Source organism: Loxodonta africana, chromosome 16, assembly GCF_030014295.1.
Source record: "Loxodonta africana isolate mLoxAfr1 chromosome 16, mLoxAfr1.hap2, whole genome shotgun sequence".
Taxonomy (NCBI): domain Eukaryota; kingdom Metazoa; phylum Chordata; class Mammalia; order Proboscidea; family Elephantidae; genus Loxodonta; species Loxodonta africana.
The window spans coordinates 65,127,993-65,154,757 of record NC_087357.1 but is presented as its reverse complement, the minus strand read 5'-3'; the positions used below and the strand labels follow the sequence as shown (position 1 = coordinate 65,154,757).

At 36.1% G+C, this 26,765-nt stretch overlaps 2 protein-coding genes across 2 annotated transcripts in view; one reads left to right on the top strand and one right to left on the bottom strand.

Annotated features, from left to right (window-relative positions):
• CTNNA3 (catenin alpha 3) overlaps positions 1-26,765 on the top strand; it is a 1,776,048-nt gene that overhangs the window by 498,505 nt on the left and 1,250,778 nt on the right. The window lies entirely within an intron of this gene.
• Positions 25,989-26,765, bottom strand: part of LRRTM3 (leucine rich repeat transmembrane neuronal 3) — a 211,973-nt gene continuing 211,196 nt past the window's right edge. Inside the window, exon 3 of the mRNA XM_064269887.1 lies at positions 25,989-26,198. Within this exon, the coding sequence (XP_064125957.1) occupies positions 25,989-26,198 (210 nt within the window). The remainder of the gene's footprint in view (positions 26,199-26,765) is intronic.

The following is a 26,765-nucleotide window of genomic DNA, read 5'->3' as shown; positions in this document are numbered from 1 at the left end:
CAGTTAACACATGTAAATACAGTCCAATAGGTAACTTCTTACCCTATAATGGCTTGACAAAAACAATTTTTAGAAGCATTTTAATATTTTTCAACAATTCTCCTGAACAAGCATCTGTATTTTTCATAGAATATCTCACTTACGGTTATGTAAAGCTAAATCCTTGATTATTCAAAGGATTTGTAGAAGTCCAAAAATCCAGCCCCAGGCAAAGAGCTGCTTTTAAGTGTCAAAGATCTTTTTAAAAGGGAAGCTCTGTGCATTATTTGAATTTTCTTAAGCTCTAGAATATTCAATTTATTGAAAAAATGAAAGGCTTAAATATAATCTTATTTATGCATTTCGGTGGACTAATAGAGCTTTATAACATCTTATAATTTAACAATTCATATTGACATAGAAATTAATGTAAAGTTTTCCTCCCTCAGCTTTGTTACTTTTCCTCATGTCAGCATATATGTCTATATTAAAAAACAAAAAAACCCAGTGCCGTCGAGTCGATTCCAACTCATAGCGACCTATAGGATAGAAAAAATATGTCTATATTAGATATATGTAATACCTATATATGAGATATACATTATATGATATATGTGCCACTAACACACACACATAAGAGGTAGAGAGAAGAAAAGAAAGGAGACAGAGATGTAGGTAGGGAGTAAAGTAAGTGGAATAATATATTATTCCTCCTGAGATTTATTTAGGACACTGAAGGAGTTGTTTGCGTACTCTCCCACGGAGGTCAACTGAGATCTGTCTCTAACAGAATTGAGAAAGCTAAGAAGATACCTTTATTCCACATAATTCAAGTCAGTGATAAAATATCTAGGTCAAGTCTGACTTCTTCAGAATTGCATGATTATAAGCCTACTGTTTTTATTGTATTTTTTTATTTTGACAAATGTTTTCAAGGCAGGATAACTTTTGGTAAGTAATTTATAGCAAAATTAATACACAGTAGGCATTTCAACAGCAATGATAAAATGCAACCTACTAGTGATCACTAGCTTAAGTGTTTAATTTTGCAGACATCTTAATCTGTAAATTTTCACAGGTCCTTTTGGAAGTAGGTGGTGGAACAAGCCTGAAAAAGCATGGTATAGATCATAAAAGGCTTATATTTCAGCTAGAATTATACCCCATGAATGTGGAATTTCCATCCAGTACATGGTGATCTAATAGTCTTCCTCAAAGCCTTTCTGGATAGCTGCCCAACTGTTTGCCAGCACCATTCCATCCTGCGGCTCTTCTTCTAATCCACTCAGAAATTTAAAAGGCAGCATCTCACTCTAACCCTAACAGTCCCAGGGCCCCATGAACTGAAAAGCACATTAATTTTCTTTCTAAACCAACTGGAGTTTCTCAGACTAGATTATGCTGCCTCTTAATGAGAATTAAGAAGGACAGTCTTGAAACTTCAAAAACCTAAAAATTGTTATAGTCACTAACAAATTATAGACCCTACATATGGAATACTACAAAGTTAGCATTAAAGATGTTTTTTTTTTTAGTCATCATTAGCTATTTAATGTAATAGGACTAGTTGCATCCTTAATGAATTCAGTGTTGTGGGCTCATCTAGTGCCATATAGCAAGTGGTACATTGTCAATAACTATCTAAAGAGACAATTTAGAAGTAACTTATTTAAAAAAAAATTGTTTGCATACAGTATACGTTCCATGTATTGGGGATTCCTGTGGCTGCCTTTGCCATGCTACACACTCTCCATAACCCTAAATACTATTTTAGGAGAAGAACATTAAGGCACAATTCCCTCAGCATTCATTAAAATAGCATGATTCATGATGAAGTTTCTCATGTTAATATGTTCTGAAATTCTACAATTAAAATATATTCATTTACCAAGTTGGCAGATGAGAAAATTATGCCTTCAATTAGTTACTGAAGTCACTAAGATTATTTTGGCTCAGCTTAATGCAAGGTGCATTCTTGAGAATTTAATGAGCAGTTCCCTTAAACACTGAACAAACAATAGAATCCTTTGGGTATAATGGTAGATATTCTTATATACAGCGGTATTTGTTAAAGAAAAAAAAAAACTTGCTAAAAGAAGAAAAGATTTAATGATACTGAGAAGCTTCTAAAGAGGCTAACTGTGCTTATTGCTGTCTTAGGTGATTTGGGCACCTTACCTATTGTTGAGTCGATTCAGTCTTATGCCATACTGTTAGATGGAGAAAACTGAAATTACACAGGCCAACATACCCCTTCCACATTTTTTTACACATTCTTAAGGTTAGAACAGTAGTACAGGCTGTTTGACATACAGACGCTGGATTTGAATGGGACATCTTAAAAAAAAAAAAAAAATTCTGATAGTCCATTAAATTTGTTTGTTTTTTAAAATAAAACTGTTAATGTCTTATATTTATCATAGAATGGCTAAATTGGATGTGCTTTTTATTTGAAGACTAAATTTAGAAGATTGTGGGAGAAGGAAATTAAAAAAAAAGTCATCTTTAACATTTACATTCTGGAAGAAAGCGAGTGGCTATAGGGGGAAAATACCAGACTCAGAAACTATTAGGCTCCTAGGTTTCCAGAAACTAATACCCACAGACATCTAAAATACCTCCAAACTCTAATTAGGAGTGGGGGTGGGACCTGCTGGTCAGATGTGAGTTGTGTGACTGGAAGATTTGGGACCCATGGTCTCAAATGGCACCTACTCTGTGAGGCCTTTTCTGATTTTCTTCCAGAAAAATTAATTATTCTCTCCTCTTTAATGGCTGCTAACCAAAAGGGTGACAGTTTGAACCCACCAGACACTCCTTGGAAACCTTATGGGGTAGCTCTACTCGGTCCTATAGGGTCACTATGAGTCGGAATCGACTTGATGGCAACAGGTGGGTCTTTAATCCCACAGCATTGTGTACATACTTTCTTTTAGATATTACATTGAATCACAATTATTTATTCATTTTTAAGCAGTTGCTCACTTTGCCCCTTATTACACAGTCCTTGGCATATTATAGTAAGATAAATAAACAAATAAATGCTTATTCAATTAATAGGAGTTCTGTTGGTACAATGCTTAAGAGCTTGGCTGCTAACCAAAAGGTTGGCAGTTCAAATCCACCACCTGCTCCTTGGAAACCCTATGGGGCAGTTCTACCCTGTCATATAGAGTTGCTATGAGTCTGACTCGACAGCATTGAGTTTGGTTTTGCTTGTTATTCAATTGAATGAAATTAAAACATACCAAATTATTGTGGTTATAATAAAAAAAGACAATTGCTATATAAAAGACTAATAACGTACTTTCATGCCTCAGGATGGTGTCAGTATGCTGAATAAATATCTGTGAATGAAAATTTGTAACTGTCAAGTCAACATAAAAATAACTGGAAGTTAATAGTTCAAATGAACACACTTTGATGAAAAGAGAACATTTATCAATTAAAAAAATTTTAAAACAAACTACTTTTTTATGTACCATTTTCTAGAATAGAAACATATATCTTTGATTGTACTTTTTATACAGTAATAACTTTATTGTCAATTGACTGTACTTTTAAGGCAGAATTAATTCTACATATTTTGTTGAATGTTTATGTGTTCATAAAAATATTTCACTCTAAAAAAATTTTACTGTAGTGAAAAATAATTCTGAGTGAGTACAAGTTCTAGAACTAGGTCTGTTTTCTATTACATACATGATGTTGATAGTGTCCTTTAATCATATTCTACTTTAGTTTCTTTATTTGTAAAATACAGCAATCAAAAATGATTTTTGTTTTTAATCTTTGGAATAAAAATTCTTGTTACAATACTAACATAAAACATCAAAAAGTTTGAAAAAAGAAAAAGCCAGTCACTCCACAGGCCATTTTTTTATCTGATGCCAGTCATTTGACTAAGGATGTTAAAATTATTAGCTCCTAAGAAGTTGTTTGATTTAATTCAAAGAATTATTTTCAAAATAAGTCAAGCTGTCTTGACCAATCTTGAAAATGTTTCCTGAAATTTTTATTAAAACTGACTTAAAACATTTTTGACAAAGAATTAATGTGACTTACCCCCTCCCATGTTAAAAAAAAAAAAAAGAACACAGTGGGTAAAACAAGAATATAAAGTAAATGAGACTTGAAAAGAGGTAGGGAATGTTTATGCCCATCAATAAATGTCAAAAGATTTGCTGTGGCCAGAGTTTTCTGGTAATCAGGGCAAAAATTAAGCCTGATTTTTTCTGTTGAAGACAAACACGAATCTAATCAATACTATTGGAAAATAGGTGGCATAATGAAAATATGGAGCCCTGGTGGTGCTGTGGCTAAGAGCTCAGGCTGCTAATCCAAAGTTCGGCCTTAAAAACCCTATGTGGCAGTTCCACTCTGTCCTATAGGGCTGCTATGAGTTGAAATCAGCTCAACTGCAGTGGGTTTGGTTTTCTGTTTTAATGCAAACGTTTTCCTTCACTGTCCTCTCATCTTCAGTTTGCTCATCTGAATGCTGCTAAAGTTCCATCATTTCTTACTTTTGCCATGAGTTATCCCCAACAACTCTGCTAACTTTGATTTTGCCTATCCTAATTGCTCTTTGCACTTATAAGTATTCAATTTAGCTCTTGAAGCTTTTCTTGTTCAATATACATGTCTATTCTCTTCCCTAAGACTGTGAGGCCCTTGAGGAGAGACTACGTAATATACTCTTTTATATCCCTCAAAAATTCATATCTTCTGTTAGACATACATTAGGTATATAATGAACACATTCACGATATTAGTAAAATGCCTTCAGATAGTCTTAAGTGAATAGACTCTCAAATTTAAGGGTGGGGGGGAGGGAGGAACCAGGGTGGCAGCATAGTCAGATACACCATAACGTTTCTCTACAACAAAGTCTTATATAAACAACCTGGACAGTCACAAATGGTGTCCTCAAAACTCTGAAAGGCAAATGAAGGACTAAACAAACAAACTGTATTCCAACTAGAAGGAGAGATACAACAAGGACAGTGGGAAAGAGGGGACTCATGGATCATCCACAACTAACCTGCTACCACAGAGCAACATAGCCATCTTAGGGTGGCTACAAGCCTTATCTCTGAGTGAGAAGCTCAGCAAGACAGCGTCAAGAATATACAGCCTGAGACAGAGATACTGCATAAACAGCTCTGGAAAGGAACAACAAGGTGGGCAACAAATGCACTGGATTTGGGCATGCCAGAGAGAGAGTGACACATGGAGATAATGTCACATTGAAACAAGGAACCACAGGGAAGAGCTGTGGGAGTAAAGGGATGTGAGTTGGATTAGGTAATCCAGGTGAGGGAACAGATCGATCAGGGTGTGTGCATTTGTGGAAGGGCAAAAGGAAGTCAAAGGAGGCAGGGAGCATTATCCTAGATAGCCAGGTGAGTGCAGAGAAAGGAGGGAGATAGACTCCCCACATGCTCACCTAGAGGATTCCCTTCCCTCAACCGTGAATCAGGCCACTAGCAAGGACTCCCTCGTGCATTTGGCGAGGGCTCTTTCCCTTCATTGAGACTAAGTTGTTAGTGGGGAGCCCTCTGCCTCCTGACTCTCAGTCCTTCACACAGACACACACCTGCCTGAGTGGAGGGCTCCCTTCCCCCACTGCAAACAGGTCATCTGCACACACATGGAGATACCACACTAACCCTCCCACCCTTAAGTACAGCCCCATCTACCTGAACATGTGCAGAACCTTCCTGGGTGGTCTGTCCAAAAGTGGAAGCCCCCCCTGCCCCTTCGAAAATAACTTTCCTGCCCTTCTGAGTCTGTGTGGCCACCCTCCAAGCCTCTGAGTGAGGAAGCCCTGCCTTGCCCCCTTCCAGGGACTCCCCTACCCTCCAGCATCTATACAGTCACATTCTGGGCTGCCAAGTTTGAGCCAGGAAGTGCTATAGCATCCCCTCCATCCTCTCAGATACTCCTCCACCCTTCCGCACTTGTGTAGCCACCCTGTGCACCACCTAGCCAAGCGAGGAAGCCCTGCCCTATGTCCTCCTCCATCTCAAGAACTCCCCCATCCTTCAGTGCCAGTGTGTGGAGGCTTACCCCTACTCCAAACTGACAGAAACCACCTGCCATGAGACTGTGTGACCCAGATGAGTGGGCAACCTGCCCCGCAAACCAGGGGTACAGCATTTATTTATGTGAACATGAAGAGTCCTCGCCATTCCTCAAGTGCTATGGAGGGACCTCAGCTACCTGGTACCTCGTACCTTGCCACAAGGAAGAATCCTGCTTTCTCAATTCCATGCAATCAATGGAAGAAAAAATTTTAAGTGCTTAATACCACAGTCCTCATGTGTGTACTCGATTCTCCATACCCGCCAGTGAAGGGAAACCGCAACTAACCAACTGGCAGCCCCAAAGATATACATATCTCAATAATACAAAACAGCAATAATTAAAATAATATAAACAAAGGGAAACAACCCAAGGAAACAGCAAATAAACTAAATCCTAATATATTAAAACAAAATCAAACAATAAAAATCATTATTGTCTCCAAGACAGTAAGCAATTACAAAGCATTTGAACAGAAAGGAAAAGATGGTCCAATCTAGTGAACAAGATAAAAGAACAGAAATAATCTCATAGGATGAACAAATATTGTAACTATCCATTAAAGGTTTCAATAAAATAGTATTAGGGTTACTCAAAGAGATAAAGGAAAGCACAGAAAAAAAAAAAAACTCAAAAACTAGAACTCAGGAAAACAATAATACAAGAACAAAATGACAAATCCAGCAAAGAAATAGCATCTTTAAAAATTCAACAACTCTAAATCTCAAAGCTCAATGATAAAATAATAGAAATAAACAATTCCATGGAAGGACAGAAAAATAGCGTTGAAACAATAGAAGGAATAAACAGAAAACCTTCAAAACTACTCAGTTTGAAGAACAAACAGAAAAATAAAAATGAAGAAAAACAAAGCCAAAGGGTTATGTGGGATACCTTCAAAAGGAACAATATTTACATAATGGGAATTCCAGAAGAGAGAAAAAAAGTACAGCAATAATATTTGAAGAATTAATGGGAGAGAACATTCCAAATATCATGAAAAATGAGATTTTCATCTTAGAAGCTCAACAACCTCATACAATATAGACCCTAAGAAAATTTCACTGAGACATATCCTAGTCAAAATTTCCAGAACCAAGGACAAAGAAAGAATCTTGAGAGCAGCATGGGAAAATAGAAGTATCACCTACAAAGGGACCCCAGTAAGATTAAGTGCTGATTTCTCATCGGAAACTATTCAGGCAAGAAGGCAATGGGATAACATATACAAAGACCTGAAAGAAAAGAACTGTCCTCCAAGAATTACATATCCAGCAAAACTTCATTCAAAAATGAGGGAGAAATAAAGGCATTCTCAGATAACCAGAAATTGAGGGAATTTGTAACCACCAGACCAGCCCAACAAGAAATATCAAAGGAAGTTTTTCAGATAGAAAACCAATAACATCAGACAACAACGTGAGATAAATACACATGACCTCATCACCCAGATACCAACTCAGATGAAGACATCACAACAGTAAAACAGTTAACAAATGATTATGAGGTATTCTGGATGCAAAATTGTAATTGACAACATCATCAAAATAACAGGGGGAATGATTGGTGTAGTTATAGACTACCACATGGTGAGGAAGTTAAGATGACTTTAAAGATATAACAGACTGGTATAATTGTAGAAAGTAAATGTAATTGTAAACATAAACGTAAACCTCATGGTAACCACAAAGAAAATTAATCTACTCACCAAAATGAAAAAGAAAAACAAAAAGACACAGTAAACACAAAAACAAGAATAATAAATGAAAGAAAAACATATATAAAAAGAAATCAGCACAGAAAGTAAAGAACAAAGAAATCATTAACGCCACACACACACAGACACACACAGCATAACAAAATGGCTGCAGTAGATTCTTCTCTATCAATAATACCTCAATAAATTAAATGCATGAGTTAAGAGAGAGTGGCAGAATGGATGAAAAATGAGTCATCGATGTGTTGCCTACAAGAGACACACCTTAGGCACAAATACATAAATAGGCTAAAAATCAAAGAACGGAAAAAAAAAAAAATACCACGCAAACTGTAACCAAAAGAGATCAGGAGTGGCAATATTAATACCTGAGAGAATAGACTTTAAGTTGAAATCCATTATAAGAGAAAAAGGAGGGCGTTATCTAATGATTAAGGGGACAATACACCAAGAAGACATAATAATTATAAATATACACCCAATGCCAGAGTCCCCAGATTTATAAAACAAAGTCTAACAGAATTAAAGAGAGAGGTAGACAGATCTACAATAACAGTAGGAGATTTCAGTACACCACTTTCAGTGATAGAACAACTAGAGAGAAAATTAGTAAAGACATAGAAGACCTGAATAACAATATCAACCAACTGGACCCAACAAACGTAGAACAAACATACCGCCTAACAGCAGCATAATACACATTTTTCTCCAAACCACAAGAAATATTCTCCAGAATAATAATTCTCAAGACTAATCCATATTTTAGGTCACAGAAAAAACCTCAATAAATTTAAAAAGATTGAAATCATACAGAACATACCCTCTGACCATAAGTGTATGAAGCTAGAAATCAATAACAGGAAGAATAAGGGGGAAAAATACATGGAAACTAAATAACACATTACTAAAAAAATATTGAGTCATGGAAAAAAAACAAAAGTGAAATTAAAAAAATACTTGGCATCAAATACAAATGAAAACAACATACTAAAACCACTGGGATGCAGCAAATGCAGTGCTCGGGAAAATTGCTAGCAATAAATTCATACATTAAAAAAGAATAAAAATCTAAAATCAATAACTCAACCCAACAACTTGAAAAAATAGAAAAGGAAGACCAAAAGAACGTCAAAGTTACTAGAAAAGAGGAAATAATAAAGATCAGAACAGAGACAGAAAACAGAAAAACTGTAGAAAGAATCAGCAAGACCAGAAGTTGATTCTTTGAAAGAATCAATAAAACAGACAAACTGGCTAGAATGGCAAGAGAAAAAAACTGAGAAGAGGCAGATAACCAAAATAAATGAAACTGGACACATTACAATAGACTCAGCCAAGATAAAGAGGGTCAAAACAAAATACTATGTGTCATGATTGAATTCACTTCAATTCTACTCAGAGTCTTTCAAAACATGTATGAGAAACAAATATTCCCTAACTCATTCTATGAAGCCAGCATTACCCTGATGCCAAAGCCAGGTAAGGGCATCACAAAAGAAGAAAACTATAGATCAATATTACTCATGAATATAGATGTAAAAATTTTCAAAAGAATTCTAGTGAACAGAATTAAAAACATATTAAGAAAATGATGCATCATAATCAAGTGGGATTCATACCGGGAATACAAGAGTGGTTCAACATTAGAAAATTAATATAATTCACCACATAAGTAAAACAGTTAAAAAGAACCACAGGATCATCTCAGTTGACACAGAAAAAACATTTGATAAAATGCCATTTCCTGTTAAAAACTCTCAGCAAAATAGGAATAGAAGTGAAATTTCTCAACATAATTAAGAGCATATATGCGAAACCAACAGCCAACAGTATCCTTAATGGAGAAAGACTGAGAGCCTTTGTCTTGAAAATAGGAATGAGATAAGGATGCCCATTATCACCACTCTTATTCTATATCCTACTGGAAGTTCTAGCCAGAGCAATAAAGCAAGAAAGAGAAATAAAGGATATCCAGATTGGTAAGGAAGAAATAAAATTGTTTCTATTTGCTGGTGACAGGATCCTATGCATAAAGATATCCCAAAAGCTGCACAAGAGAGTTGTTGGACTTAATAGAAGTATTCAGCAACTTTACGGGTTATAAGATCAACACAAAAAATCAGTTAGATTCCTTTAAACAAGGAGAATTCTGAAAAGGAGATCAAGAAAACTATGCCATTTACAATAACCCCCAAAATGCCATTTACAATAACCCCCAAAATGACAAAATACCTAGGAATAAACCTAACCAGAGACGTAAAAGACATACAGTGAAAGCTGTAAGGCACTACTACAAGAGACTAAAAGAGACCTACATAAGTGGAAGGGCATTCTGTGCTCACGGACTGGAAGATTTAATATTGTGAAAATATCATTACTACCCAAGAGATCTATTGATGCAATGCAATCCTAATCCAAATTCCAATAACATTCTTTACTGAAATGGAAAAACTGATCACCAACTTTATATGGAAGGAGACTCCCAATAACCAAAGCTATATTGAAGAAGAACAAAGTAGGAGGCCTGGTACTCCCCCGTCTCAAAACATACTACGCAGCTACATAATCAAAACTGCCTGGTACTGGTTCAGTGATAGACACATAGACCAGTGGGATAGAATTGAGAACCCAGAAATAAATCCATCCATCTGTGGACAACTGATTTTTTTTTTTTTTTAGATTTTTCAACTTTATTGAGATATGATTTATATACAATAAACTGTATCCGTTTAAAGTGTACAAATTTGACAGACATAGACACCCATGAAACCGCCAGCACAATTAAGATACAGAACATGTCCATCTCCTCTGAAAGTTTCCTCATCCCCCTTTGCAGTACTTTTCTTTCTTCTGCCCCTACACCCAGTACTGCTGATCTGCTTTTTGTAATCATAGATTAAATTTCATTTTCTAAAATTTTATATAAATGAAATCATATAGTATGTAGTCCTTTGCTTCTAGCTTCTTTTTCTTGGCATAATGATTTTTAGTTGTTATTCTTCTTTATTACTAGTAGTATTCCAATTCATTTTGTTTATCCATTTGAGTTCCTTCCAGTTCTTAGTTCATGCTGCTCTGAATATTTGATTTTTGACAAGGAGTCGAAGCCTATTCAATGAGGAAGAAATAGTCTCTTTAAACAAACAGTGCTGGCAAAATTGGATATCCACTTGCAGAAAAATGAAGGAGGATATATACCTCACACCATACACAAAAATTAATTCAAAATGGATCCAAGACCTAAATTTTAAAAGTAAGACTGTAAAGTTCTTGGAAGAACACATAAGCATGAAACTATGGGACCTAATTAAAAAAAAAAAAAAAGATTATCAAAGAGTACTGAAAATGAATGAACAGCAGAAGACAAATTAGAAAACTGGTACCTGTTCAAAATTAGATGTATGCTCATCAAAAGATTAAAAAGACTATACACCGTGAAAAATCTTTGGGAATGACATATCTGATAAAGGTCTGATCTCTAAAATATATAGAAAACTTCAACAGCTCAACAACGGAAAATACCTACAACCCAGTAAACAAATGGGCAAAGGACATAATCAGACACTTAACCGAAGAAGACATACAAGCTGCCAGCAAACACGTGAAAAGATGTTCCTGATCATTAGCCATTAGAGAGATGCAAATCAAAGCAACAGTGAGATATCATTTTACCCCTTCTAAAATAACACTGATTAACAAACAAACAAAAAGCAGAAAATAAGAATGCTGGTGAGGACGTAGGGAGATTGGAACCCTTATCCACTGCTGGTAGGAGTGTAAAATGATAACAACTACTATGGAAAACGGTAGGACACTTCCTCAAAAAACTGGAAATACAGAACTGCCTTATAGTCCAGCAATCCCACACCTACTTATATATCCCAGAGACCTAATAGAAGTGACAAGAACAGATATATGTACACCTATGTTCATTGCAGCACTGTTTATAATAGAAAAAGATGGAAATAACTCAAGTGCCCATTAACAGATGAAAGGATAAACAAATTGTGGTACATTCATACAATGGAATACTATGCAACTGTAAAAAATAATGAGTCCTTGAAACATCTTACATTATGGATGAATCTGGAGGGTATTATGCTGAGTGAAGTAAGTCAGTCACAAAAGGACAACATTGTATGATCTCACTTTTATAAAAAGACAATAATACACATTCAGAAACCAATGTTGTGATTACCATAGTTGGGTGAAGTGGGGAAGGGGAATCACTTTTGGGTAGTAGACACTTCTTATTTTTGATGATAGGAAAGGTAACATTGAATGTGGGTGAAGTGTGCACAGCTTGACCAAGGTAAATGATGTCACTAAGAAGTACACACACATACACACAAAAGGATATTTTTGGTAAATGCTAGGACATATATTTGCAACAACAGCAACAACCAAAAAATATATGTATGATTAAATATGCATGTATGTGTATATCGTATAGGTGTGTATATGTACATGTATGTGTGTGAATATATACATGTATCTGTATACATACATGTGTGCATGCATATATATTCATATATATGATAAATTACATTTTTTTTTTTACATAGGAAGCACAGTTATGAATACTTCTTAGATATAACCAAACACCTCACAGGATTAGTTTTCTGGGTTTGAAGACTTAAGACCATAGTCGCGTGGGACAACTTGGTCAATTGACGTAATATAATTCATAAAGTTTAAATTCTACATCCTAGCTTGGTGAGTAATGTCTGAGGTCATAAAAGCTTGTGAGCAGCCATCTAAGATACAACTGTTGATCTCTACTCATCCAGAACAAAAGAGAAAGAAGGAAACCAAAGAGTCAGAGCTCTAAGAAAGTCATCTACAGATCTAACAGCCTACATGAACCACACAGCCTTATCTACTCTGAGACCAGAAGAACTAGATGGTGCCCGGCTATGAATAACAGTCATTTTGTTCAAGGACATAATAGGTAGATTCTGACAAAAAGGGACGAAATGTGGATAAGAACTCAAATTCTTAAAAAGTCCAGACTTACTGGACCAGTTGAGACTAGAGGACTCACTGAGGTTATTGCCCTGGGATATTCCATAAACCTTGCACCAAAACTACCCCCTAAGCTCACCTTTTAGCTAAATAAGAGGTTGGCTCATAAAATAAAGAATATTACCAGTGAATGCAGTGAACCTTCAAAAAATAATTTGTATGACACCAAATGGCCAACAATTACTCTAAAGTGAAGAATGACAGGGTAAGGGGACAGGGAAACGAGGTAACTGGAAATGAAACATCCGGAATGAAATTAATGAGAATGCTGACAAATCTTAAAAATTGTAACCAATATCGCAGCAGCAATACCATTGCTGCTGAGGTGATTCTGATTCATAGTGACCCTCTAGGACAGAGTGGAAATGCCCCACAGGGTCCAAGGCTGAAACCCTTAGAGAAGCAGATTGCCACATCTTTCTCCTGTGGAGCTTCTGGTGGAATTGAACTGCCACCTCTTCAGTTAAAAGCTGAGTGCTTAATCACTGCAATACCAGGGACTTGTGTAGTAATTGTTACATGGGAACCTAATTTGCTGTGTAAATTTTCACCAAAAACACAATAAGAAGTAGACTTTAAATGCTAAGTATTTAAAGAAAAAATCCATTGCTGTTGAGTATCTCAGTATAGATATCACCTGGATTTGAAACCTTGCTCCACAACTTACCAGCTGAATGTTACATAAGCACTTTGTGCAGCATTTTCTTCATCCCTAGAAGGGGATAGCGATAGTACGTACTTCACTAAGTTATTAGTAACCTTGTTAACTATATTAATGACTACTGTAACATTGGACACATGAAAAATGCTTAGAAAAGTAAATATTTAGTAAGTTTAGTTCTTATTTTCTTTTAAAGTGTAGCATTAAGTGTAGAATTAAGTAATTCGTTCTGGAAATAATTAATAGGCATTGTATTAGTGACAGAGCAAGGTCACTTGTTTGTCTACAGAAAGTGAAACTAATATGACAAAACCATATCAGAATTATAGAGAATAATATTTATATTTTCAGTAGCAGGAAGGTATATACTTAACTAATCTGAAACTGTATCATATTATTAAGTTAAAGAGAAGAAAGAAATGGCTCCAAACTACATTTTTGTTCTATACTACATGAAATATTTATCTGTTAGGACATTCTCCTTACATCCTTTTAAGGTAGTGGTGCCAGGGTGCCCCGCCCCCATCTGTCAGTTTGTCATACTGTGGTGGCTGGCATGTTGCTGTGATGCTGGGAGATATGCCACTGATATTTCACATACCATCGGGGTCATGCATGGCCGGTAGATTTCAGCAGAGTTTCCAGACTAAGGTAGACTAAGAAGAAGGACCTGGCAGTTTACTTCTGGAAGAAAAAAAAAAGCTGGTGACAATCTTATGAATGTCAGAGAAACATTATCTGATATAGTGCCGGAAGAGGAACCCCTCAGGTTGGAGGGGGCTCAAAATACGACTGCGGAAGAGCTGCTTCCTCAAAGTAGAGTCAAACTTAATGACATGAATGGAGTCAAGTTTTTGGGACCTTCATTTGCTTGATGTGGCATGACTCAAAATAAGAAGAAACAGATGAAAACATCCATTAATAATCAGAACATGGAATGTATAAAGTATGAATCTAGGAAAATTGGAAGTTGTCAAAAATGAAAACAAAAAGAAAAGAACTTAAAGATTGATATCCTAGGCATTAGTGAGCTGAAATGGATTATCATTGGCCATCTTGAATTAAACAATCTGTTATGCTGGGAATGACAAATTGAAGAGGAATTGGGTTCCATTTATCATCAAAAAGAACATTCCAAGATCTATCCTGAAGTACAACACTGTCAGTGATAGGATAATATCTATGAACCAACAAAGAAGACCAGTTAATACGACTGTTATTCAAATTTACATGCCAATCACTAATGCCAAAGATGAAGAAATGAAGATTTTTACAAATTTCTGTAGTCTGAAATTGATCAAATGTAGAATCAAGATGCTTTGATAATAAGTGGTGACTGTAATGTAAAAGTTGGAAACAATGAAGAATCAGTGGTTGGAAAATAAGCCCTTGGTGGTAGAAATGATGTTGACAATCTCATGATAGAATTCTACAAGACCAACAACATATTCATTGCAAATATCTTTTTTCAAATACATAAATGGCAACTATACATGTGGACTTCACTGGATGGAATACACAGGAGTCACTCCAACTACATCTGTGGAGACAATGAAAAAGCTTGATATCATCAGTTGTAACAAGGCCAGGGCCAACTGTGGAACAGACTATCAACTGCTCTATGCAAGTTCAAGTTGAAGCTGAAGAAAATTAAAAAAAAAAAAAAATCCATGAAAACCAAATATGACCTTGAGTATATCCCACCTGAATTTGGAGACCGTCTCAAGAATAGATGTGATGTATTAAATACTAATGGCTGAAGGCCAGATGAGTAGTAGGATGACATCAAGGGCATCATACATGAAGAAAACAAAAGGCTATTAAAAAGACAGAAAAGAAGGAAAAAACTAAAATGGTTGTCAGAAGGGACTCTGAAACTTGCCATTGAACACAGAGTGAGTGAATGGAACAGAAGATGAAGTAAAGGAGCTGAACAGAAGATTTCAAAGGGTGGCTCCAGAAGGCAAAGTAAAGTATTAAAATGAAATGTGCAAAGAACTGGAGTTAGAAAACTAAAAGGAAAGTACACATTCGTCATTTCTCAAGCTGAAAGAACTGAAGAAAAAATTCAAGCTTCAAGTTGCAACATTGAAGGATTCTGTGGGCAAAATGGAAACCCTGGTGGTGTAGTGGTTAAGAGCTATGGCTGCTAACCAAAAGGCCAGTAGTTCTAATCCATCAGGCGCTCCTTGGAAACTATATGGAGCGGCTCTACTCTGTCCTATGGGCTTACTATGAGTTGAAATCAACTCGATGACAGTGGGTTTTTTTTTTTGGGAGGGCAAAATATTGAACAATGCAGGAAGCATGAAAGGAAAATGGAAGGAATACACAGAGTCACTGTACCAAAAAGAATTGGTTGATGTTCAATGATTTCAGGAGGTGGCATATGCTGAAGAACTGATGGTATTGAATGATGGAGCCCAAGCTGCACTGAATGCATTGCTGAAAACTAAGGCTCCAGGAATCAACGGAATGCCAATTGAGATGTTTCAACAAATGGATGCAGCGCTGGAGGTGCTCACTTGTCTATGCCAAAGAATTTAGAAGATAGCTACCTGACCAACCAGTGGGAAGAGGTCCATATTTGTGCCCAGTCGGAAGAAAGCTGATCCAACAGAATGCAGAAATTATCAAACAATATTCTTAAAACCACATGCAAGTAAAATTTTGCTGAAGATAATTAAGACATGATTGCAGCAGTACATTGACAGGGAAGAGCCAGAAAGTTAAGGCAGATTCAAAAGAGGATGTGGAACAAAGGCTATCATTGCTGATATCAGATGGATTTTGGCTGAAAGCAAACAATACCGGAAAGATGTGTACCTGTGTTTTATTGACTATGCAAAGATATATGACTGTGTGGATCATAACAAATTATAGATAACATTGTGAAGAAAAGGAACTCCAGAGCACTTAATTATGCTTATATGGAACCTCTGCATAGACCAAGAGGCAGTTGTTCAGACAGAACAAAGGGACACTGCATGGTTTAAAATTAGGAAAGGTGTGAGTCAGGGTTGCATCTTTCACCATACTTATTCAATCTGTATGCTGAGCAAATAATCTGAGAAGCTGGACTATACGAAGAAGAACATGGCATCAGAATTGGAGGAAGTCTCATTAACAACCTACAATATGCAGATGACAAAATTTGCTTGCTGAAAGTTAAGAGAACTTGAGGCATTTACTGATGAAGGTCAAAGACTACAACCTTCAGTTTGAATTACACCTCAACATAAAGAGAACAAAGATCCTCCCAGCTAACCAATAAGCAAGATCATGATAAACGGAGAAAAGATTGCAGTTGTCAAGGATTTCATTTTGCTTGGATACACAATCAGTGCCCATAGAAGCAGCAGTCAGGAAATCAAACAACTGCATTACATTGGGCAAATCTGCTGCAGAAGTCCTCTTGAGTGTGTTAAAAAGCAAAGATGTCCCTTTGAAGACTAAGGTGTGCCTGACTCAAGCCATGGTATTTTTAATCGCCTCATGTGCATGAGAAAGCTGGACAATGAATAAGCAAGGATGAAGAAGAATTGATGCATTTGAATTATGGTGTTGGCAGAGAGCATTGAATATACCATGGATTGCCAGAAGAACTAATAAGTCTGTCTTAGAAGAAGTAGAGTGAGAGTGTTTGTTGGAGGGGTGGATGGTGAGACTGTCTTAAGGACTTTGGATATGTTATCAGGAGGAACCTGTCCTTGCAGAAGGACATCATGCTTGGTAAGGTAGAGGGTCAGTGAAAATGAGGAACACACTCCAGGTGATGGATGGACACAGTAACTGCAACAATGCACTGAAACATAGCAACAATTGTGAGAGTGGTGCAGGACTGGGCACCGTTTTGTTCTGTTGTACTTAGGGTCAATATGAACCAGAACTGACTAGATGGCACCTAACAACAACAGCCAAGGTGCCATATGAAGATTACTCATTTTAGCCTATAACCAGAATCAAAGGCTGAAGAAAGTCAATGAGGGCTACCCCAGCCTCATGCTATTCCTACATAAATTGATGGAGTATTACAGGGTTCATTGTAAAATAACCACGTTTAAAGTCAATATTGGTTAGAGAAACTCAGGTTTTAAGTTTGCCAAAGAGGAGCCCCACCAAGGAGTTTAGAAGGCTGTCTCGTATACTGAAATTGCTTCCATTCAATCCAAAGGTGAAAAAATGCTGGTGTAACAAGAATCTCAAATTTTCCTCCAGATAGCATACAAGTTCAGAGAGGTTCTGTGTCTTTCTTTAGTTATCTTTGGTATAAATGTAGAATCAGGCTGGAGCAGGGGTGGGCCTCGAGGCTCTTATCTCAAGGCAATGTTGTTGTTGTGTGCTGTCAAGTCGATTCTGACTCATAGCGACACTGTAGGACAGAGTAGAGCTGACCCATGGGGTTTCCAAGGAGCAGCTGGTAGATTTGAACTGCTGACCTTTTGGTTAGCAGCTGAACTCTTAACTGCTTCACAACCAGGGCTCCATCTCAAGGCAGTAATATCCTTATTTTATAAATATATATAAAGTAAGATTCAGAGATAGTGAATTTTACAAATGCCAAGGTCAAGAAATGCTAGAGTGGATTCTAGAAACCAGATGCCCAGCTCCTCTACTGTGGTGGACATTTCACTCCAATAATTGCCTTATGGTGAAGCAGAATGACCAGCGTGATCCAATCTTATCACTACATTTTCACCAGACTGCTTAGGGTATTATATTTCTGAATCCGTAATTGAAAGAAAATATAGCATTGATGTAAAACAGCAAGAACAGATGGAGTGTATTTAAAATTACAATTCATTTCTCATCAGAATTTGACTAGGTGTATGTGAATTAATGTAATTACTCATATGGTTGAAGCAACAATTTGGGGTTTATAGTTGTCAGTTATTTCAAATTTGACCTTGAAAAGAACATTTTAGCATTGAGTTTGAATTTTTTGTTTTAGCTTTTCAATTTCTTTCTGGACAAATGATAGTGATTGTTCTTGAACTCATTTTTATTCTTTATATTCCTTCTTTTGGTAGCATTAATTCATTTTGTGTGGCTGTCCATCCATCCATCCACCCATCTAATATGTATCACTAGCAGCAATATCTCTGTGCTCCTATGTCCCTTATGCCCACATTAGCCTTTATTGATGACACTTGATGGCATAAAATATATTATAAATTTTTAGTCTTAGTTTTAAAATCACTTGCAGATTATTTAATAACAAGGAACCAAATTTCCTTCACTTACCTCTCTGTTTGTGTAGCTCTGGCCTCTTCGTTACCATTTACCACATCTTCGGCACAAATCATCAGGAGCATCATTGTTGTCCACAATCAGAATTACTCCAGGTATTTCAGAACGAACAGATGTAATGATAATGGTTTCCAGGTACTAGAGATTCGTCTCTTCTGGATTTATTATTTGTTTTAAATATACACCCGAGTTTTATCACAGTTACGGTGGTGGTAGTTTTAGTGAAAGTATGACTTACAGAGTATTTTACTGGCTCTTGAATGCCTCTTGGATTAAAAATAAAGTATTTTTAAATGGATACTCTGTGTTCAGATAGTATGATGGAGTAGAATGCTAATATAATTCCCCAATTACCTTATGATGGGCTTGAGCAGGGTCAGGAAAAAATATAAGAGGCTGTTAGTCTAATGGTTTAAAAAGCTCCTGGAGACACCAATGGAGTTGAAAGACTATTTAGAAGTCATTTGTGAATAGCTGAGACAGAGGGAGACTTTTCTGAATATGTGCGTTTAAATAGAAATCACAAAAAAAAAAAAACAACAAAACTTTTATTTGACCACCTCCACATAATGATGAAATCAGTTCATTGCCTTAACAAGGAAAATTATACTTGTTTTTTTGTTCAAGCTGTATATTATATAATGAGTAATAGGACAAGCAGAGTCTGCATTGCTAGGGAAGTGATCTTCCTGCCTTCTCCGTGTAGCATGCACTCAGATTCTATAGCATTTGTGCAAGTAACAATGGCCCAGTAAAAGATACTGTCACATAAAACTATTTACAGGAAATCTCCTGTAACCCAAACTGTGTCATTTCTTGGTTGCCATTTCATGATTGTAGATTATTGGTGTTTTTCTTCACTTTGTTTTGTGTACTTTATTAGTTACTTTATTGACTATTCATCCATATAGTTTTTACCTCCATTGACATTTCCCTCCCTTTCGGCCAATTGAAGATTATATTTTGGGTATCAGCTTATCATATTTTGGTTATAATTTTGTATTATAAACACTTGCAAGTGAAAATACGACATACACATTTGGATGTATTTATCTTTTGAGGGATTTTTCTTTAAAATCACTTTTTTTTTTTTTAAAGGAAAACATGTATAAACCTTCAAGAAAGTAATGGAGAGTTCTTCCCATTAAGTTGTTGGTTGGGGATTTTGAAGGAAATCTCTACATAGTGTGAAATACTTTATGTAATTTTTCTGTTTGGAAATAGGTGTAATCTTTCTCTGTTGTCTCCCTCCCCTTCCTCACTAAAATATATGAGCCTAATTACATTGATTATGACCTTCCCTCACATTTGGAAATGTTCTTTGGGGTGATAGGAGCATATCCTTTGAGCCTGGTGGACCTGGGTTTGAATCCCCATCTCTGCTCTATCAGCCATGGCAAGTAATTTAACTACCATGATCTTCATTTTCCTCTTCTTTAAAATGATGGTTCTACTATGTCCTAAGATGGTTTGAGAATGTAACAAGGACACTACAGTGCCGGATACATCATAGATTAATCCTTGCCTCTCTCCCCACGTCCACTAACAGTTACATGACTAATCCAGCTGTTTGAAGGCTATCTTTAGATATGCCTGCTCAAAGAGTTATCGGGAAGCAAAACAACACAGCCTGTCAGGAAGAAACCTGAACATTTTATACATAGTTGTTCTTTGTGGTGCATTCATTCATTCGTTCAAGAAAAATGTCCAGCCAGGCTTAACATTCTAGATTAACACTGGCAAAGGGAAGCACAAGATGAATAATTTTAGACTAAGGATGAAAAAAACATTGAGTGACTTGGTAAAAGTAAATGATTAGAGGAGTATTTTCCAAAACTTAGCATGCAGTAGAATCACTTGAGGAATGTGTTAACAATGCGTGTTCTGGGCTCCATCTTCAGAGAATTCTGATTCAGTAAATCTAGTGTGGAACCAAGGGATTTGGGGTCATTTCAGTCATAGTAACCTCAAGGATGTGATAAGTGGCAAAATTTTAAGCCAATAAATACAAAAAGAAATTGACTCAACTTTTATGCATTTGTGCCATCTTAATACTATTTTCTTGTTAATTCAGATAAATAAATTCAGTCAGTAAAGCTGATTGAAACTGATCACTCTGTAGTATATAGACCTTCTCAAACCATATCCAGCCCTTCATTTTATATAATCTGAAGCAAAGACTGCATCACAGAACCTTGAAGGCCACACAGTACAAGCGTGCTGCTTTATATATCACAAGATATATGGAGATCAATTTACAAAAGAGATAAATTAACAGGTGATATTTCAGATTAGGGGGTAAAAAAGGATTTACTGCAAGGATCCTTTATCCCAAGGTCCCCAGATGCATTTGAAATAGTATTTGATTTACACATAACACATTTTTACTCAGCTTTTCAGAAAGACAAATATATAAAACAAAATCTCCTATTGGTTTGGAGAGAGGAAGCAGATACTCTTGAGTTCTTTAAGTTGTAGACTCTGCTGTTTTAAGGTCACTGTTCTTGACAGAAAAGGTCAGTCATCAACTGTGTACTTTTTTTTTAAACATGAATTTTACCCTCATTTAAAATTTTTTCCATATAAGCTGACTCCTATCTCAAAATGAAATAATAATGCAAACCAGGAGAGGCCTTTAAAAATTACCCATCACCACTCAGGTGTTTTGTTTTTAATTTGAAAATGTCTCTTCCCCATTAAAGTTAATGGTAAAATGAAGCACAATTGCTGATTATCCATCTGTTCTACTCTGTGGAGATGTCAGAGTCCTGAGAGCCTTGATCCTTGGTCCCTTGCCCTTGGCAGCTCTCTAGTCAGGCACAGCTGTGGTAATTGAGAAGGTAATGGAAGCAGTCAGAAGCTCTTACTGCAGGCCCTCCTCACATGGATTCTTACTGCATAACCAACCCATATGAACCTTTAGTTTTTTTTTTTATGTGTTATGAGGTTGTTACACTGTCACACAGTATGATAAACTATGAAGACCTGTGCTGATATAAAATGTTATTATATCAACTCTAGAGATTTCTTACCTACTCTGAGACGCTACTTCCTAAGCCGTTTATCTCCCAATTCTGTTACCCCTCCAATCACATGCCTACCATCTGGGTATACAGCACATCTGATTTCCTTTCTTCCAGTCTACTAATGGTTCTTATTAGAGACCCATTTTCACACTTTCAGTTTCTTCACTAATTTTGAATGTCTAGTTTGAGAGATGATGTCTCTCTGTCTTCTAATGAGGAGTCGTCAAAACAGCCATATTTTTATTCCCATACAATGTGATTTTATTTTGGAAAATATTTTTGCAAAAAGATTCGGCTCTTTCTAAGAAACATTCTGTGGAATCAGTCAGATCTGAGTTCAAATCAGGATTATGTCATTTGTCTCATTTGTTAAATCTGGGTAAGTTTTCTTTCCTTCTAAAAAGTATCATTTATATTAAAAATCTGTATAATTTTATGGTTTTCTAGAACACTCAGGAAGGAGTAGGGACAGAGACTTGATGAAAATAAGCTTAGCAGTAAAATATATTATTTGAACATGAACATATGTTTTTGCATCTATACACCAGTTTGTATAAATTACATTTCATTTGTCTCGGGACAATAGAGAAAATTCTTCTCTATTAAAGGCAGGTATAAAACTTCGTGGTTTAAGAAATCTGCTTGCCTAAACAAAAAAGGAAAAAAATTGATAAAGTATTCTTAATCATCAGTGAATTGAACATGTGTTGAGCATGTGTTCGGCCTTTTACTGTGGATCCCTCTTGCTACCCACACAATCTCATTTGGACATTCTTGTATTTCTTTCCTTGTGTTTCCTGATTTTATATCTGTACCTTAGGGCCTATATTCATACTCGTCTTTGGAGCACCTGTTCCTTATATTTGCAGTTGATCTGCTATGTTAAAGTACTTGGGGCTTGCTATTCTTTTTGTGCAATGGGTTTTAATGTGAGAGCCCAGAGTATTGCACGGAAGCAATTCATTTTAGCCTGTGTATTGTTCCAGACAGAGGAAATAAGTTACATTAGAGATCCCTAAACAATATGTCAAACAGCTTTTTCATTCTGTCCATGATCTCTGGAAACTCACTGGGTCTGATGAGAGGGAGAGAGAGAGTGGGAGAGGAAGGGAGAGTGAGATGGGGAGAGGGAGGGTGGGAGACAGGGAGAGGGAGTGAGAGAAAGGGAAGAGATGGTGAGTGGGGAGGAGGAGAGCTTTCTATGTAGTGGATAGAGTAACAGGCTCTGGGTTTAGAGAATGGTGGTGCAAAGCCACCAATTATTAGCCTTGTGTTCTTGGGTAAAGGCTGAACTTCTTTGAGGTCAGTCAGTACATCTCCATGGAGTTGCTATGAAGACAAAATGAGATCATTTCTGTGACTTGTTACAAATGTGATTTGTAAACCTCACAACACTGCATAACTTTATTACTTGCTGTAGCTGCTGTAATTGTAATCACAGCAGGTCAAGCCCTCTACGTTTTCAACTCCAAGCAGGAGAAAGAGTTGTCAGCTCTTTAAACAAGTGAACAGAAGGAAGGAAAGGGGAGAAGGGGGCTAGAAAGTGTAGTGGTTAGAGGGAGGAATGGAGATATTACTGAATCCTGAAAAAGGCAGGTTAGAAATAAAGGCTGTAGACACTAACTGATATAAGTTGTAAATGTGTGGTGGAGAAAGATTCCAGACACAAATAGAACCTTTAGCAGTTTGCTACCTCCTGAACATGGCAGAATAAAAATTAAGTAAACAAATAACCTAACATTTTCTTGTATAGACCCTTTCGGTTTAATTTTAAAGCTGAGAAATCTCAAAATTCTTAGTTTGTTTGGCCCTTACTATGACATAGGGCCTGAGATGCACAGAGCAATAGTTTCATGGTGACTGCTTCTATTTATAGAGTTGTTGATTCTAGGTGAACTTCGAATGCTTAAAGAAAGTGATTCGCTTCAGGAAACCAAGGACATATATTTGTAAGGCCCCCTTAGAGCTTAAAATTTCTAGGAAAAAAAATATTTCAACTTGAAAGTGTCTGGAAATAAAGCGCTTACTTAGACAAATTAATCCTTATTTTTGAACCTTTGCAAGGACGACTCCAAATGAAAAAAAATTTATGGTTTAGAGAATAAGTTTTTGTACCCAATTTTCAATACACAAATAATAGATTTATAGTTAACTCTGTAAATTTACTAACTGGGTAATGCAAAATCTCAGTGGTAGAGAATTAAGAATGTTCTGAGTATACCACATTGCAAATAAATTAGAAATCAGAAAAATGTAAAGATTAAAATTAGACTTAAAATGACAAAAGTTTTTGAATAACAAATAATTTATGCAAAATATGTTACAAACTGCTGGGATGCTAAATAGTTGATACAAGTACTTTGTTTGACCTTAATTAGTAATAGAGTTTGCTTCTTCAATCATTTTGCATGTTTTCCCATTTCTGATTTTGTATATTTTTAACAAAAATTTGCTCTACCTTCTTTAAGTTTATTCTTCTTGAAGCTGCTCTTAAATTTGCTGTGATAAACATCCATAAAATCAGACTTTCATAGATAGAATTTTTTTTAAGAAATAAAAAAATGAAATGTTTAACAATTCTTTTGCCAACATTTTCTTCATTGTTCTGGTTGATTTTGACTCCTGTTAGGTTGACATATTCTCAATCTACTTTTGATACCACAAATATAAAATGACATCACATAAAAATGCACTTTGCTTTGCGCAACAATAATTAAAACTTGCAGTTTTATGTTAAAAAAAAAAAAAGCCCAAAAAGAATGGTGTGATTACCACAGATAAAATAACAATATTTTCAAACAATCTGTGTCAAGCCAACAACAGAAACAAATTGATTATTTCAGCTTCTAAAGAGTCAGGGTTTCTCAATTTGATTTCAATTAACTATATAATATAATTGTATAATCAATATATGGTCAGTATTGGTGTCAAATTACTCTGAGTTATTTTTCAGGTATATTGGAGGTGAATCCCATTATGAATGGCAATATAAACCATTAGAAAATCTTAAGGATGTTTACACTCTAGTTTGAGTGACGAAGTACTTTATTATGGCTCCTATCTATATAGAATGAGTGTGGGTGTTTCAAGTTCTCCTCCAGCAGGGAATAGATGTAGCACACACGTATTCGAGAAGTTCCCAACAAAATACAGTCTCACAGTCCTAAATGAAAAGTTGTCCTAAAAGTCAGGTACATTTTGCACTGACTGATGGTTATTTTTGGGTAAACCACTTTGGGTTAATTAGGAGAAAAATCGCTACTGTACAATTATTATACTCTATCCGCCCACCTTGGCCTGAAAATAATGAGATGTAACAAAAGTTTTTCTTTGTCACTGGCAGCTGTACCTTGGATGTGTATCAAAGTCTGTTGCTGTGGTTACGGCCTTTGTTTCCAGTGATGTTTTGTCCATCCCGCTCCCAACACTGAGCTACTCAAAGAATGAAATAATGAGTCATTCATTCCGAAATATGTTGTTAAAATAACCCTCTTTATCATTACATTTCACTGCTTAGAAACTAGGCTGTAATTCAAGGCAACAGTTAAGTTTGAGAAGAACTGTTAAAAAAAAAATCTTTGTTTTTTTTTTTTTTTTTCATTTATAAGAAAAACCTGTCTATGTAATTGAAGAACCTCTTACAAGTCTGAACAATTAAATCCTTTTTGGTTAATGTATTATTTCTGGAAGAAGTAGATAAAATTCTACGCAGTAAGCATGATAAAAATCGTGCATGTTTGGTACAGCACAGAATTTTCGAGTAAAGTTTTCTGGGCACAAAAGCAGTAACAAAACAGTCCCTACAAAACTGAGTAACTCTGAATAACACAAGAAATAATTTTTTGTTAATTTAAAATCTTAGAAACTGAAATGTGTCAAGTTGGTAAAGTAAAATGTAATTAAATTATGGTACTGTACATACCAATTTGTTTCTATAATTGAAACTTTACAATATGAAAAATACATTAGCTCTGTACAGTTTTAACAGGTAGGTAGGATGAGTTTTGAAAAAAGATTCTTTTCAGGGCCATACTCAAAAAAATACTGCACAACTTAGCTAATTACAAAGTGTAGACTTGAAACAATTCATGTCTTCTTTATTTCGTGAATCAATCTTGGACTTTTGTTTATTTGAACAGGGGATTTGCTTTGTTTCGTTTTTAGAGTCCACAATGAACAAATCTTCCTCATTTTGTCCTGGAGGTTACAAAGTTTGGTGGCAGCCGTTGGCTACCAGTTAGCTCAGTTAAGCCAGCTGCTGTTTATGGTCACTTATTCGGCCAGCTGTTGTGATTGTGCTCAGGTCCAGCTCAGTCTCTAGGTGTGTTTCCATCGTATCTTCCTGTGCATTCGTTTCAAAGGGCTTATGAGAGAGAAGTTCATGATGCACCCCACAGTAACTTATTGTGGGCTGGTCGTATGCCAGAAAGGTTGACACGTTCATTGATAAAGGTATCTGGAGAAAAATGACATAAGAAAAGTCAGTTTCATTGACAAGAAGACAGACAACTTTGAGGGCAAGATTCAGATGGAGGCTGTGAAGTCCTGACCCAAATCTATGGTCCTAGGTAACACTCAAGTGCCTTCATACTATCTACCAATGTCGCTCATTCTCATACTGGTGAGCACAATGCACCAGTTTGAAAATGGTGGAAGAAACTGCTCAATTCTTAACTGCATCCTTCAGATAGTAGGCTAAGTGGTTCTGAAAATGATAAAAGCTTGATTAAAAGAGTCAGAAAAAATGTTTTTCAAGCTATAGGGTAAAATTGTGTTTTGAGAACTAAGAAACATATTACTTGGTTATGTATGGTTTTTGGACACAGTTGAGCCATGGCTCTCAAACTTTTAACACCTCCCTCATCTCCACCCTCTTCCTCTGCCAGAGTTTGATTCAGGAGTTTTGGGTGGGACGTGAAATTTATATTTCTAAGAGATTTATTTCCCTGTAATGCCGGTGGTGGTGTTTTGTGGATTAAGTACATTTAGAGAACCAGTGTAGGAGAGAATTGTCTTGCCAAGC